The sequence below is a fragment of the Liolophura sinensis genome, chromosome 4 (genome assembly GCF_032854445.1).
Source record: "Liolophura sinensis isolate JHLJ2023 chromosome 4, CUHK_Ljap_v2, whole genome shotgun sequence".
NCBI classification, from domain to species: Eukaryota; Metazoa; Mollusca; class Polyplacophora; order Chitonida; family Chitonidae; genus Liolophura; species Liolophura sinensis.
In genome coordinates this window covers 10045919-10061576 of record NC_088298.1, presented here as the reverse complement: position 1 = coordinate 10061576, position 15658 = coordinate 10045919, and the positions used below count along the sequence as shown (strand labels likewise).

The window sequence follows — 15658 nt, the reverse complement described above, 5'->3', positions numbered from 1 at the left end:
TTTGTGCAGTGCTTTTTTATAGCAAACCTCCGTCCCTCTTTTAACTATTAATAGCACTGAGTCGCTACGCCCCCTCCCCCCACACACACCAAAAAAAGGAATGAAAAACATTATTTAGAGGGAATGAATCCCTGATGTTAATTATTATTGATGAATTGGTTGGAGTTGAATTCTGCCAATGCAATAAATATGCATTTTGACAGTTTGTATTCAAAACAAAATCAGTTTTATTTTAATGCAAAAAAAACCTATAAAAATGGCAGATGTGTTCATCTTGTTGGTAAGATTGTGCGTGGTTCGTGTTTAACGTCCTGTTTAAGAGTATTTCAGTCATATGAAGACAGTGTCTCCTTGTGGCATGACGGATTTCCATCTTTTATTAGGTGTTGCCTCACCGAGACGACTTGCCAAAGACACCCAGCAAGCTCCCTCACCCAGTCACATTATGACGCCGGGTCAACCATCTAACCCCTACTGCGGAGCTAGAAAACAAAGCAACAGTGCTGATGCTGCTCCCAGTTTTGGTTTGACTCCACCCATGCTTGAACCTGGATCTCTCTGACCAGAGGCAGACGCTCTACCCGAAGAGCTATCCGGGCTCGTCAGTTAGATGTAAGAACCAGAACTCTATTCTCATTCATTTTGCGGCTTGCAAAATGTCGTCAAGCAATCTTGATAGTGAGTCTATCCTGTTAAACAAAAGGAACCTTTCTCTTGTATGGCTTGCGGCTCTTTCGTTAAACAGAAATTGTAGTAGACAAGTTTTTGAGTGATTGGGGTTTAATGTCCTACTTGACAGTGTATCAGTCATATGAAGACGGTATCTCCTTGTTGCAGGACAGATTTCCACGACTCTTATCTGATGCTGCCTCAAAAAGACGACTTGCCAAAGACACCAACCAAGCCACATTATACTGACACCGGGTCAACCAGTCGCTTGTCTAACCATTGTTGCTGAACGCCAAGCGAAGCAGCAGCAGCAGCTCCTACCGTTGGTTTTGAGTCTAGCTTGGCCCAGGATTGAATCTTGATAAAAATTAATTGCATTTTGAATAAGAATGATTCCACAAAACCACTGACTGAATTTAGCGGGTATTGCAAAAAAACGTAAAATGGACTTAGAGACCTTTGCTGCTAAAGTCGTTCTTAGTTCTCTTAATAAATGTCCTTAACAAATGTTAGATTTACTACAAATTTCAGTAACTATTAATATCATTTAACCTATCATTTATTTAATGAAAAAGGGTACATACACTTAACACACTGGTCTAGATTGAAAATTAGCTTGACAGCAAAATCGATCTCATGGACTTTGAGGGTTTTGCATCTGAACTCTTCATATGTAATGTGTACATACATGTCCCCATATGGCAATAGTCAAAAATACACAAGATCTGACTGCACTATGTATGATCGTCATCTGTTGAAGACTGTGCACAGGAGGTGCAGTTCCTACATCTGTGGTATCAACCTCTTAAACCTAAATATTGAGTCCCCACTTAAGGAATCTACTCGAACCATTGGCATGTAGGACAAATATACACGTATGTAAGTGCGCGTGAAAATGCCGCAGAATGAAAAAGGGACCACATCCAACAGGTAAACGTTACCGTTGTAAGGAGTGGTGCAATGTGAACTGACGAAGAAAGCTATTCACAAACATATGGGAATTACTAAGAAATCAGTTTTCGTTCATCTGTGGTACCAACCTCTCAAATCTAAATATTGAGTCCCCACTTAAGGAAGCTACTCGGCATGTACTATGCTTTGAACCATTGGCATGTAGGACACATACATATATGTAAGTGCGTGTAAAAATGTCGCTCAGTGAAAAAGTGACCACATCCAATAGGTAAACGTTACCGTTGTTAGAAGTGGTGTAGTGTGAACTGACGAAGAAAAATATTCACAAACTTATGAGAATTACTAAAGATCAGTTTTTGTTACATGAAGTGAGATGTGAACCGCTGATGTTTCGCCATTATAAAGCATATTCTGTCGTCAAAAACATTAACATACTGATGTTTTCTGTTCTGCCGACGTTGTTCTACATACATATCGGTGTTAACAGCAGTAATTAAGCTTGTAAGCCTGAAAGTAAATACATTACTGACACAACCTGGCAACACGATGGCGCCACTATTCCCAACATTTACCGGAACGATCTCCAAAAGGCTAAAAACAGACGTTACACGGCCTCTATCAGGTAGAATGACACAGAGCTGTTACGCCATCCTGGTCGTAGATATTCAGTGATATCCGGCCTGTCGTCAGTTTATCTTGAGGTTATGTTTGAGCTGTGCATGAACATACTTGGAATCACATCTTCACAGAAGTATTAACAAACAAAAAAAAATAATAAAAATAATGCCAAGAATTCAGGCAAGCCACATTCACCCTGGATTACCGTATATACGGCCTTCTATAGTGATAAGGCCTAGATTATACTAGTAGCACTATACAAAAAATAAATGTGTTGAGCTTAATTCATGTACATATGACGGGCTGGGTCTACTTTCACACCCACTCTATCCTACCGCCCTTTAAATAAGTTTATTTTTTCCTAAAATGCCATGTTTATGTCCACTGCAATAGGCACCGATTTCGGCCATATTGTCCCGCACCTCAAATACTATGCTCAAAGTATAGATTTTATCTAGAACATTGTCAAAACGCCGAGTAATAAAATCTAACAAGCCAAGTAATAAATACTAACATGAGTCTACTGCTCGTTAGAAGTCGGTGGCATGCCCTTTCAAATATATGTAACGTGTACATACATGTCCCCATATGGCAATAGTCAAAAACACGCAAGATTTGACTGCACTATGTATGATCGTCATCTGTTGAAGACTGTGCACAGGAGGTGCAGTTCCTACATCTGTGGTATCAACCTCTCAAACCTAAATATTGAGTCCCCACTTAAGGAATCTACTCGGCATGTACTACGCCTCGAACCATTGGAACGTAGGACAAATATACACTTATGTACGTGCGTGTGAAAATGTCGCACAGTGAAAAAGTGACCACATCCAACAGGTAAACGTTACCGTTGTAAGGAGTGATGCAATGTGAACTGACGAAGAAAGCTATTTGCAAACATATGGGAATTACTAAGAGATCAGTTTTCGTTCATCTGTGGTACCAACCTCTCAAACCTAAATATGGACTCCCCACTTAAGGAATCTACTCGGCATGTACTACACTTCGAACCATTGACATGTAGGACAGATATACACTTATGTAAGTGCGTGTGAAAATGTCGCACAGTGAAAAAGTGACCACATCCAACAGGTAAACGTTACCGTTGTAAGGAGTGATGCAATGTGAACTGACGAAGAAAGCTATTCGCAAACATATGGGAATTACTAAGAGATCAGTTTTCGTCACATGGAATAGGGTGTGAACCGCTAATGTTTCCGCAATGCATAGCATATTCTGCCGTGAAAAACATTAACATACTGATGTTTTCTGTTCTACCGACGTTGTTCTACATACATATTTGTGCTAACAGGATTAATTAAGCTTTTAAGCCTGAAAGTAAATACCTTTTTGTCACAACTTGGCAACACAGATGGCGCCACTGGTCCCAGCATTTACCGGAACGATCTCCAAAAGGCTTAAAATAGACCTTGTACGGCCTCTATCAGGTAGAATGACACAGAGCTGTTACGCCATCGTGGTCGTAGATATTCAGTGACATGCGGCCTGTCGTCAGTTTATCTTGAGGTTATGTTTGAGCTGTGTATGAAAATTCTTTGAAGAGATAACACAGTAACTCTGCGACACAAATCGTCATATCGATACATGGGCAAGGCGTACAACACTGCTGAAGGAGTGCCTAGCAGTGCCGCATTTGCAGCTGCTCGTCTACACTACACTAACTTGTGCAGCTACTGACCACAGCAAGCACACTCAGTAACAGATACATGTGCTAACCTCATTCATGGAGCATATCGCATACAGCTGTTAGATTCAACCTCAGATTCTACAGTCTCATTTGCAGCTATTCATCTCACAAACCCTAAACTGACTTGTGCAGCTACTGACCACAGCAAGCACACTCAGTTACAGATACATGTGCTAACCTCATGATCATAGAGCATATCGCATACTACTGTTAACCTCAGATTCTACAGTCTCATTTGCAGCTATTCATCTCACAAACCCTACACTAACTTGTGCAGCTACTGACCTCAGTAAGCACACTCAGTAACAGATACAGGTGTTAACATTACAAATCCTGCCATTCAACACATAACACTGACCTAAAGTCACAGACTGCTAACATGTATAACATGCATGTGTAGAAATGTCAACCAATATATATGGCACATACACCTGTAGATCTCGTGAATCCTGAACTGGAACATGTCTTAGTTTAAAAAACAATTGTATATTTAACATGTTATCAAAACTATAGGCATATAGATCACTTAGATGAGTGTCACACTTGAACAACAGGCACTTTATCAATAGACCATTCTGGCACAACACGCATCACAAAAATCTCTCCCAAGTTGCATTTTCAAATTTTGTCATAATGTGGTTAAGTTGGACTTGATCTGGGCTTCAGTTCTGCTTTCCAGCAGATTTGGATATTTTCTTTGAACACTTCTAATTTGCTTAAAACTAGGATAACTTCTTTTTTGAAGGTTAAAGTGAAACTTTTTTTTTCAGTAGCGCTGGATCTCCCTCCCCAATGGCTCGTTTCGTCCGACAAGTTTTGCTACTGTAAACACAAAAGTTAGTCAAAACAACGTGTTAATGGGGTTGTAGAGTAGTGTTTAGTGGTAGTCCTATCTCTTTATACTTAATTTTGTAGATGCCCTTCCTAATTAATACTATTTCCCTTTTCTGTAATAAATGTGAATATGGACAAAGACTAAGTAACCCACAGATAAGGAACATGTAACAGCTGGCTAAGTTGGGGTGCTACAAAGAACATCTGACTCACACACTGTGCTACAGAATCAGCCAGTCAAAGGTAGACACCAGATTTGATGTTATCCTTAACCAAAGCAGTTTTCATATTTCTTTCAACTGTGCAAAGAAGGGGTCTTGGTGATAAAAAAAGCACTTCACAATTAAGCTTGGCTGTGTCAGAGGGCTAGATTGCTTATGGGTACGGTTTTTACTACCTTCCTGGGGTTTCACTGCCTTTCATTTAGTGGTATGCAGAGATGCCAACCTCAACTTAAGCCAATTTGTAGTCTGGAAAACAAAATCTGTAGTTTACTGTCACTAACACCCACATAATGGGAGTGGGCGAGTGACTGATGTTTCACGTCGTGTTTAACAGTATTTCAGTCATGACGACAGTCCGACACGGACAGCATGGGGGTGGGTGGATATGCCAACTCTGGAGGAAGTGAAAAATAAGTAAAAAATCAAAGCAATTTCTTTAATGCTTCAAGCTTTATTTTTCCAATACAAAAAGAAGTCCTTTGCCACAAAAACACTTTCCGTAGACTTCTGTCATGTGTGTATTTGGTGTTGTATCGCCTTGAAGATTAACACTACTGGAAAACTTAAGGTATTAACAATTAGTATCCAACACTGTGACTGTCTCTATTCAATTGAATTAAGACCCCTGTAAGTGGCACTCTTGGCCATTGATAAAAAGTCTGCAGTAAACTCTTGTTGAAAACAGGGTTTGTCTCTGGCTTGCATGTCAGTTTTTGTGATCATTAGATTCTGAAGCAGGGGAACACCCATATTGGGACAACCTTTGGCTGTGTGGTATCCAGTTGCTTTAACTGTCCTAACAAATGCCAAGACTGGTCAATTCTCATGTCTGGGTCCACTGAAGGCAGCGGATCTACCTGGTACATAAGAAACTCCATCTGCAAGTCATCTTCTGTGGCATCATCTGGCATTATACAGGGAAACCTATGCACAAAGTATAGTAGGTCAGAGAACTTTGCCTCTGTTCTCCTCTGGATATTAACAACATTGGCGTTTTGCAGCACAGGGTCATTGAGAGGGAATTTTTGAGTGATGTAAGTGGCAGCAGTTGCATAGTATTTCCTCACACTGTCAAAGAACAGGCTTCTGTCCTTAGGGGTCATCAGGCCCTGTTCCTTGCACTGCTCCATGTAACACCTGGCATTTTGTCCGATGACGATATCTTCTCTGGACTTCTGCAATTTTCTCTCATGGAAGTCAAGAGTCTGCAAGTTTTCAGCTTTGGTGATGGCATCTGGAGTAATAAACCTAACCAGCAACTTGGTTAGAAATGTGACACACTTAGAGTGAACCAAGTGGATCATGGGTTCCTCTCTCTGTAGCACTAGGTTCATGGTGTTGAATGTTGGAATAGCTGCTTGTAGGAAAAGGCAGTAGAGCTTGGTGTTTGGATCTGTCAAAGCATGCAGAACTCTCTCAGGTCTTGACTTGAAGTTGCCACTGGAAGTGTCTTTCTGCAATTGTAAAAGAAAAGAAAATTGGTTTAAAAACAAATAAAAAGCATAAAAAATTTATATTAAACAGTGGTGATATGGTTGCTTGGGTGTCTAATGTCCTATCCACTGTGCACAACTAATGCATCATTGAGGGCTGTACATTATTGTGTGTGACAGTATTTTTCATATACATGTACAATACATATCTACTCTAAACATTAACAATTGCTTTTTTTATTGAAGCGGAGGAATGTTCATATCATATGTACATTCCTCCACTTCAATACATGTTAGGGAGGACAATTTGTTAAGGGAAAGATACCTCCATCGCCCATGTTGGCCTAAATTAATACACATATCATATGTGTAAATAAATTATAAGGAATCACATATCTGAATACGTGTTGTTATTTTTTTCTACATACATTAGGCCAACATGGGAGATAGAGGTATCTTTCCCTTAGCAAATTGTCTCCCCTAACATGTATGAAAATTATGAAAGGCATTAACACTATGTTTCTTAATTGTTGATGGGATAAAAAAAACATACCAATCACCCATTCCTCATAACTTTAGACATGTTGGAGGGCAGGAAAGCTGTTTGCAAACTTTATGGAGTCTGTATATTTAAGAAGCTACAGAAAACAATTGTGGCTACTCAATATAAAAAATATGAATTTCATATTATTGATTTGCAACTGAACTACAGCTTTATGTAACAGATTACCTCAGTTAGCTTCCGTTTGCGACCGGTTTTCACTGAAGTAGCACACTCCTGCTCAAAGAACTGAGAAAGTGGCTCCCACATCTTCAACAGCCTGTCAATTGAAGCGGCTAGTGACAGCCAACGAGTGTTTGTATGCTTTAGAATTCTTAAAGTGTCACTTCCACATTGTTCTTGAAACTCCATCAAGCTCTTGGTTCTGTTGGAGCTTTTCTCAATGTAGAAGTATACATCAACAAGCAACTCCTCAATGTTAGATACATGATTGATCTCACTGGCTGCTTTGGATGCAGCAAGGTGGCACAGATGACATGCACAACCAGTCACAAAGATATCTGGATGCTCCTGAATGACAAACCCTGCCACACCTTTATTTCGTCCCATCATCACATTTGCATTGTCACTACAAAAAGCCACACACTTTCTCCATTCTGAATGTTCCTTCACTTCATTATCCAATAGTTTGAAAATATTTTCACCTGTACTACGCCCGTCACATGCTGGGAGGCTTAAAAGTCCAGTCAATACTCTACCGACAGCTGGATCATAGTATCTAATGACAACTGGGTATATTTGATTAGAATACCCTCTATCATTGCTACCATCAGTAGCGATGCCAAAGACATTGTCCACAATCACTTGTGACAATTTTTGAACACAATCCTTAGACATCTCATGAATGATGTGAGTAGTTTTGGTTCGTTTACAAGCGAATGACTTGGCGATTTTTACTGCCTGGAAACATCTTATACATTAGTGGCGAAAGTTTGTCAGCAGTGCCGACAGGTACGTTGCATTCAACTAGAAAACTAGTCATCAGACATTCTGCCTTGATAACAGAGTTGTCAGAGCCACTCGACCGTGTGACTGTGATGAAGTTCTCGATCGAATGGGTCGAACTTGCTGTGTTGATGTTGTCTCTGTGTTTCGGCGAAGCGATGTGAGTTTTTATATCGTACTGGCCACTGTGTCGGACCGAAATGTCACTATTGCAAACTGTACACGTCGCGTAATGTACTCCCTTCCTCGATGGCCGAATACAGGGCCACATGGATGTATATTTATCATTGAACCGCTGATTATTCTTTCCCTGAAGTTGCTGAACGCGTTCCATCTTCCTTCTGGCTTCGGTCATGGCGGAAAACCTAACACACCTAGGAACAAGAACTTATGCATCCAGTTTACTCATTGGCCAGGTGTCCGAAAAAGCGCGAAAATCCAACCAATCAACGTTCGCGTTACACGCACTGACAAGGTTCATTCTCCCAGGTTCGGCAGTTTTGGAAGCAACAAGGCCTTGCATGGAGACTGGGAAAGGGTTGTGTGAAAATACGGATTTCAACATCCGAAAAATATATTTTTTGTACTTTCGACATTTTCGTAGTAGCATAATATATTTTTTTCGTAGTTTCATGGTAACTGGTCGTAGTGTTGTTTTCAAATGGAAAATTCGTATAAAATACAAAAAATTCGTATGTGTTGGCATCTCTGTGGTATGTTCAATAATGCGCCAGTGCGTTGTGTAACTTATATATCCAGTGTAATATAGCATAACTATAAAGTTATATTCTAGTAGCATACATAGAGATTATCATCACACTGTGCTGATATGAATCGTCTTATCTGGTAGAGTTCTCTGCGGTTGCGTCGCCGTATCGACCGAGCCCATGTTGCATGTCACCAGCAGTAGAATGTCCAATAAACTCTGAGGTAAAGTAACGTGAAACAACCTGACCATTGTCCTATATTCGTATGCACAAGTCCATCTGTTTATTCTGTGTTTTCACATTGCCACTTTCACAGAATAGCAGAACAAATCCATTTGTTTGACATTTTGGCACGTTTCAACAGATGATTCCTGAAGTACGGAGCAATGCCAGACGAACAGACATATGCCTCTTTTTTTTCCTCCCCACATTGGAAGTTTCTCGCGATGTAACTGCCAGGAAACAGGTTCTCTAAAGGAAAAGAAGGTGGAATTAACATAAAATTAATTCTTTATGCATTTGAATTGTGTTGTGCTATATTTTACTTATGAGATTTTTTACCAGGTATGCTTGGGGTTTAATACTGCCCTTTACATTATTTCTGTCATGACACACCTAAAGACCAGTGCCTTTACCGATGCGGTCAGGACCCTTACCCATGTTATAGGAAGTATTATATTACTGTATTAAATAGAAGCGCCATATTTTTGTTTACATCAGTGGTAGGGGTGTCCTGTACACATTGCATTTAAAAGCGGGTCCTTATCCAAATAAATATACTCATAGGGCATTAAAATAGGCTATGTTTAGTTTGATTTTCAGTTAAGTTTTAATAAAAATGGCTATAAACAAAAATAGCCAATAATTGTAATTTATAGGCGTCAAATTAAATAGTACCGAACAACATAGTAGCATTAAGCTGCATAAATACAGACCTACCCGAACCCGTTGACGAATTATAGGACCAGTGAGATTGCATTAATCTCGAGCACCAAAAAATTTCGGCTTCATGAGTTTGTGAAGAAGAAAAATATCCGCTCAAACTCCTACTCGTTGTTGCCTGTGGAGTTAAACTTCAGGCAACCGCGTACATCTCCTGGCTGGTATGTCTCAGGGCTGACGAGGGAGCTTAATCATTTGTCGCCGTTTCCGCATTACTGGAGGCTGTAGCCACAGGAAAAAAGTCCTGTATTAGTGTTGTCTCTGTTCTATCCTTTGTTTCCCTTTCCATTGGACGTTGATGTTTTTAAGACTTTGTATGTCTTTTCAGGGCACATTCTCTCAAGTTCGAGAGCTCTATTTGCGTCTAGCATACGGTGCATTTAGCTAGTTCGGTTCTATCCAGTCCTTATAACGTACATCATCCAACCGGCGATCACTAAAACGACACTTTTTGGACATGACAGCGCCACTTGTTTGTTTGACCTATTTACACTTCATAACTGGACAAAAGAGACCACACGTACGCTAGATATTTGTAACTGCCAGTTTTGTATATAGTTTTTCAGTGTTGCTGTCGCTTATGAAAGAAATTAATAAATACAGAAATTGAGCAAAACCGGACATCTGTTTGTTTATTATATTTCATGAGGGGAAACCTGCTCAGTCTTAAATGCAGCATGCACCTTGCATAATGCCCATGGCCGGGACAGCGCCCTACGCTCCAGCAGCGCTGCCTGTTGTTGTTAATACCATGCGGTTACAGGTTTATGTGGTCGACATTTACACAGCGTGTGTTGTGGCACACGTGTGAACAATCAAGCTTGGGATCTAAAGCTTGGGATCATCCCCTGCATGGCCATATTAACAAGTCTACTGATGTGTTTCTTCTTCCATCGATGTGTGACGGGGTCTTTGTAGGAGGCGAGGCCATCCCTCGTCAATGGTCCAGTCCACAGCCGAAAGGCTCCGTTTTCTCTATAAACACTGAAACTTTCAATTTTTATAACAATGTCTGCTCTGAATGTCTCCATTTTCAAGCGTAGGAATACTAGAACGTTGCATGTTGTTCATTTCAGAATGCCTATACACATGTTACCCAACACTGAACAGTATTTTACCAATTTTTCATCAAACTTGATATTTTGAGAAAATAAATAGCCCCAAGAAGCTATAAACTGGCTCAATCACTGCAAAACACACGCCAGACACACCCACCAAAAATTTTCAATGGTCCAGTCCACAGCCCACAGGCTCCGTTTTCACTGTAAACACTGAAACTTCCAATTTTTATAGCAATTTCTGCTCTAAATGTCTCCATTTTCAAGCGTAGGAATACTAGAACGTTGCATGTTGTTCATTTCAGAATGCCTATACACATGTTACCCAAACACTGAACAGTATTATACCAACTTTTCATCAAACTTGATATTTTGAGAAAATAAATAGGTCCAAGAAGCTATAAACTGGCTCAATCACTGCAAAACACACGCCAGACACACCCACCAAAAATTAGCAGGCGGCTGCAAAATCTGAGCTCATAGTGACACTTGACATATTTTGCTGACTTTGTCTGTACAGGCCTCTGACCCCCATTAATTTTCCATGAGGGACAATGTTAACGTCTAGCGCTGTAGCTCAGTCCCAAACATTCCGTGGCCAATAAGCTTTGGTGCATACCTGGCCCACCCTGTGAGAAAGAAGCCATAAAAATCTGGACAGGTTGACGGTCAAAACCTGGACCTTTCAATGCCGGCAGATGGGAGGCATGCCTAGCAACGCCAAGGGGATGTCACTCGCAGCCTCATCACTACCTCACACCTTGTGTCCTCTCGCCCAGAACCCCAGTGGGGCTTCCAGGGTGATAAGAATAGGACCTCAGCCCTCTAGGCAAGCTTGTCGTAAAAGTCGACTAACCTAGAGCTCTCCTGTGTGAGCCCGGTGAATATAATAGGCTCACATCTTCTCGGTTGTGTGAGAGGCAACCGGGGAGCGACCTGTTTGCCATGGGTTGCGACCCGTAATCTCCGAGGACGGGATCCTGGTGGCTGAGGGCGTGTTGGTCTTGCGAGATCCTCACGCCCAACACGTCACTTTAGCCCTTACTTGGAGAGAGACGGGAGGTCGGATGGGCCCGGTCCGATCAATCGGCTGGTCACGTCAAGCCTTACACTTGATCCCGTTTGTTATTCGTTGTCGTACCGAGATGTCAAGTTGGTTCTTCTTCAAAAGCACTTCCTTTGGGGTCAATGCAGAAGGCCGTGGCTAATGGGTCAATCCAGTAGATTGAATTTAACCTTTTGGTATAACTCAATCTGTTGGAGTATACCTTGCGTGGATTCCCTGTTTTTATTCTCTGCTGGTCATCCGCAGGGGTAGACTCGCCCTTGTTGGCACTCCGTGGGGGGTGGGAGACACACAGGGTGAAATTAAATAAAATATAACATGGCTTCATCTGTATTTACAACAGTCGTTGCTAAAAAAAGCAAAAATGAAATTCCATTAGATACTGAAGGAGAAAATACTTATTTTCCTACCTTCTTAGTAATTTCTAATAAAAATGAAGGCAAAATGAAAATAAATCCATTTGTACTTAAAAAAACGTTAGAAAGTTATGCTGGAACTCTGAAACAAGTCAAAAAAATGAAATCTGGGAACATTTTGTTGGAAGTTTCCAGAAAACAACAATATATAAATTTACTAAAAATTCAAAATATAGGAGAGCAGCCTGTTTCTGTTTCTCCACATAATACATTAAACTGTTGTCATGGCATAATTCGTGACAGAGACCAGGACCTTACTGAAATGACAGAGCAAGAAATAACTGAAGAACTAAAACATCAAGGAGTAATAAAGGTCAAACGCTTCATAATTTAAAGAGATGGAAACCTGACAAAAACGAACACTTATATGATAACTTTTAACAGACCTTCCCTTCCGTCATCTATATTTGTCAGACCGTATAGCGTACGAGTGGAGTTGTTTATACCTAACCCCACCCGGTGTTTCTGCTGCAAGCGGTTTGGCCATGGCAGGAGTCAATGCCGCAACACACTGGTCTGCTTTAGATGTGCGGAAGCAGGACACGACGGATTTGACTGCACAAAAACAATAAAATGTTTCAATTGTAGCGGAGCCCACACGGCCTCTTCCAAGGACTGCCCTCTTTTCAAAAAAGAAATTATAACCTTAAAATGTAAAAATAATATATCCGAACAGGAAGCGAAGCGTATGGTCTCTGTCACGCATGGCCTTACAACATCTACCTTTGCCAATGTCGTAAGGAAAACCACTGTTTCTGTGGGGGTCCAAACGACATTTACAAAGAACAGCCACAGAAACTCGTCACGAAACCCGTAAATAAGACAGTCAGCTCATCTCAGGCTGATATCAACCTATCTAAAATACCTAATACCTGAGTATCCAGCACTTTCTTTATCTGACCACACACCATGAGATAATAAATCTAAATCTAATAAACCCGTTGATTCTTCACAGAAAACAACGGGTGACAAAAATAAATCTGAGAAAAATCATAAAAAGTATAAACCTAGTGGGACGCTCCAGAGCCACTAGGGACCCAATCCAAACTTATAATAAGTTTGGATCGTTGGAAGATGTTGATCCTTCAACTTCATGTGCAGACCTGATGGATACATCATCTGCACCTGGGAGATCTCCTAGTAGATCTCCCAAAAAGGGTCGTCCTCGGTCAAGACATAAATCCCCAATACGTCTTCCTCCATAATGGCGATATATGACAAAATTATGCAATGGAATTGTCGAAGCCTTAAAGTAAATTTTATTGAAATAACACAGCTAGTTCAATCTTTAAATCCAGTAGCCCTGTGTCTTCAGGAAACTCACCTGAAGACATCTGACAAAGACACAGTAGCCCTTAAAAATTATTCATTATATAGTACTTATTCAAATGAAGAAGAGCGAGCTGCAGGCGGCTCCTCGATATTCATAAATAACAGTATTATCCTCAGCCCTGTTGCTCTGCATACAGAGCTTCAAGCTGTGGCCGTTCGTATTTCATTGTGTAAAACAGTCACATTATGTTCGGTGTATATACCTCCGAACACTTCTTTGTCTGCTTCTCAGTTACATAATCTTACAGAACAATTGCCGAAACCGTTTATTATAATGGGAGATTTTAATTCCCATAACCCTTTATGGGGCCCTCATTTTTCCTATAATCCTAGAACATATCACTTCTAATTCTTTAGAACGTGTAGTTAGGTGGGAATTCGATAAAGCAGATTGGATCGCATTTGAGATGTTCTGTGAGGCTGATATCACTCCAGAGAATCTCAATGCAGCAAATGATCCCATATTAAAATTTAACGAGCTTGTTTTACGAGCTGCCGATAGAACTATCCCTAAAACCTCGACAAATCCAAAAGCAAACCCTGGTATGATAAGGACTGTCGCAAAGCCATTAAAGACCGCAAAAAGGCCGAGCGAAATTTTAATATATGTCCTACTGATGATAACTTAAACCAGGTTCGTATTTTTTCGAGCGAAGGCTCGTCGACATCTGACTCCATCTGACATAGCCGATAAATTAGCTGAAATAATTTCAACAAAATCTTCTTCTGAGAACTATACTAAAGAATTCCAACATATTAAAAACCAGAAGGAGAAAACCAAATTGCCATTTTCTTATAAAAATTTAGAAGATTATAATCGTCCGTTTAATGTCGAAGAACTTAAGACTGCATTAAAAAAGGCCCACGATACTGCTTGTGGTCCCGATAGTGTATATTTTAAGTTTCTGAACCATTTACCACCTGAGACATTGGAGACTCTCTTGGATTTGCTCAATGATATTTGGATAACTGGTCATTTTCCACCAGCATGGAGGGAGGCGTGTATTATCCCGGTCCCCAAACCGGGTAAGGATCATACTGATCCAAATAATTACCGTCCCATAGCTCTTACCAGCTGTGTCTGTAAGACTATGGAACGGATGATTAATGATAGACTTGTTTGCTTCCTTAAAACCAACACGCTTTTATCTGACATTCAGTGTGGTTTTCGTCAAGGTCGATCTACTTTAGATCACCTTGTTCGGTTTATTCGTGATGGTTTTGTTAATAATGAACATATGGTGTCCATATTTTTTGAACTTGAAAAGGCCTACGACACCACATGGAAATATGGTATTTCAAAAGACCTCACGGATATGGGTCTTAAAGGGCGACTACCTATATTTATATCACAATTTTTATCTGATCGTCAGTTTAAGGTACGGGTGGGGCCACTCTTTGTGACTCTTATGAGCAGGAAATGGGTGTACCCCAGGGCAGCATTCTATCACCAACTCTGTTCAGCATAAAAATAAATAGCCTAGCAAAAACATTAACATCGGGCACAGAGGGTTCTTTACACGTGGATGATTTCCTTATATGCTACCGAGCTAAGAATATGAATAATATCGAGCGTCAGTTGCTTTGTCTCAATAATATCGAGAAATGGGCAACTGAAAACGGTTTTAGATTTTCAACGTCTAAAACCGTCGGTATGCACTTTTGTAATAAATGGAAACTTCATCTTGACCCTGAGCTTAATTTTTGTGCTGAACAGATTAAAATTGTTGGAGAAACAAAATTTTTAGGTATAATATTTGATACTAAACTATCTTTTATTCCTCATATTAAAATGCTTAAAGCTAAATGTACAAAGGCTCTGGATATAATTAAGGTGGTGTCTAGCACGGATTGGGGTGCTGACCGATCAGTTTTACTTAATTTACATCGTTCTCTGGTGAGGTCTAAATTGGACTATGGATCCATCATTTACGGTTCCGCTAGGAAGTCGTACATTAAAATGTTGGATCCTGTTCATCACCAAGGTTTGAGGCTCAGCCTTGGTGCTTTTAGAACCTCACCAGTAGAAAGTTTATACGTGGAAGCAAACGAGCCTTCTTTATATAACCGACGTATAAAACTTAGCCTTCAATACGCTAGTTTCCTCTGGGCATGCCCAGATGGCAGTGATATGTAGCGACTCGCTGTCTTGCCTTTTGTCGATTCAGAATAATAAATTTAAAAATCCATTGATACTTGAGATCATAGCCAAACACCGAAAATTAATTA

The 15658-nt window shown here is 40.4% G+C and overlaps 1 protein-coding gene across 1 annotated transcript in view; it reads right to left on the bottom strand.

Moving 5' to 3' along the window:
- The window catches only part of LOC135464942 (uncharacterized), a 137298-nt gene extending 129934 nt beyond the window's left edge, over nucleotides 1–7364 (bottom strand). The window contains exons 1-2 of the mRNA XM_064742530.1: nucleotides 7132–7364; nucleotides 5730–6422 (exon numbers count right to left, since the gene is read on the bottom strand). Of these exons, the coding sequence (XP_064598600.1) occupies nucleotides 5730–6422; nucleotides 7132–7314 (876 nt within the window). The 5' untranslated portion in view covers nucleotides 7315–7364. The remainder of the gene's footprint in view (nucleotides 1–5729; nucleotides 6423–7131) is intronic.
- Between the last annotated feature and the right edge of the window lie 8294 nt (nucleotides 7365–15658).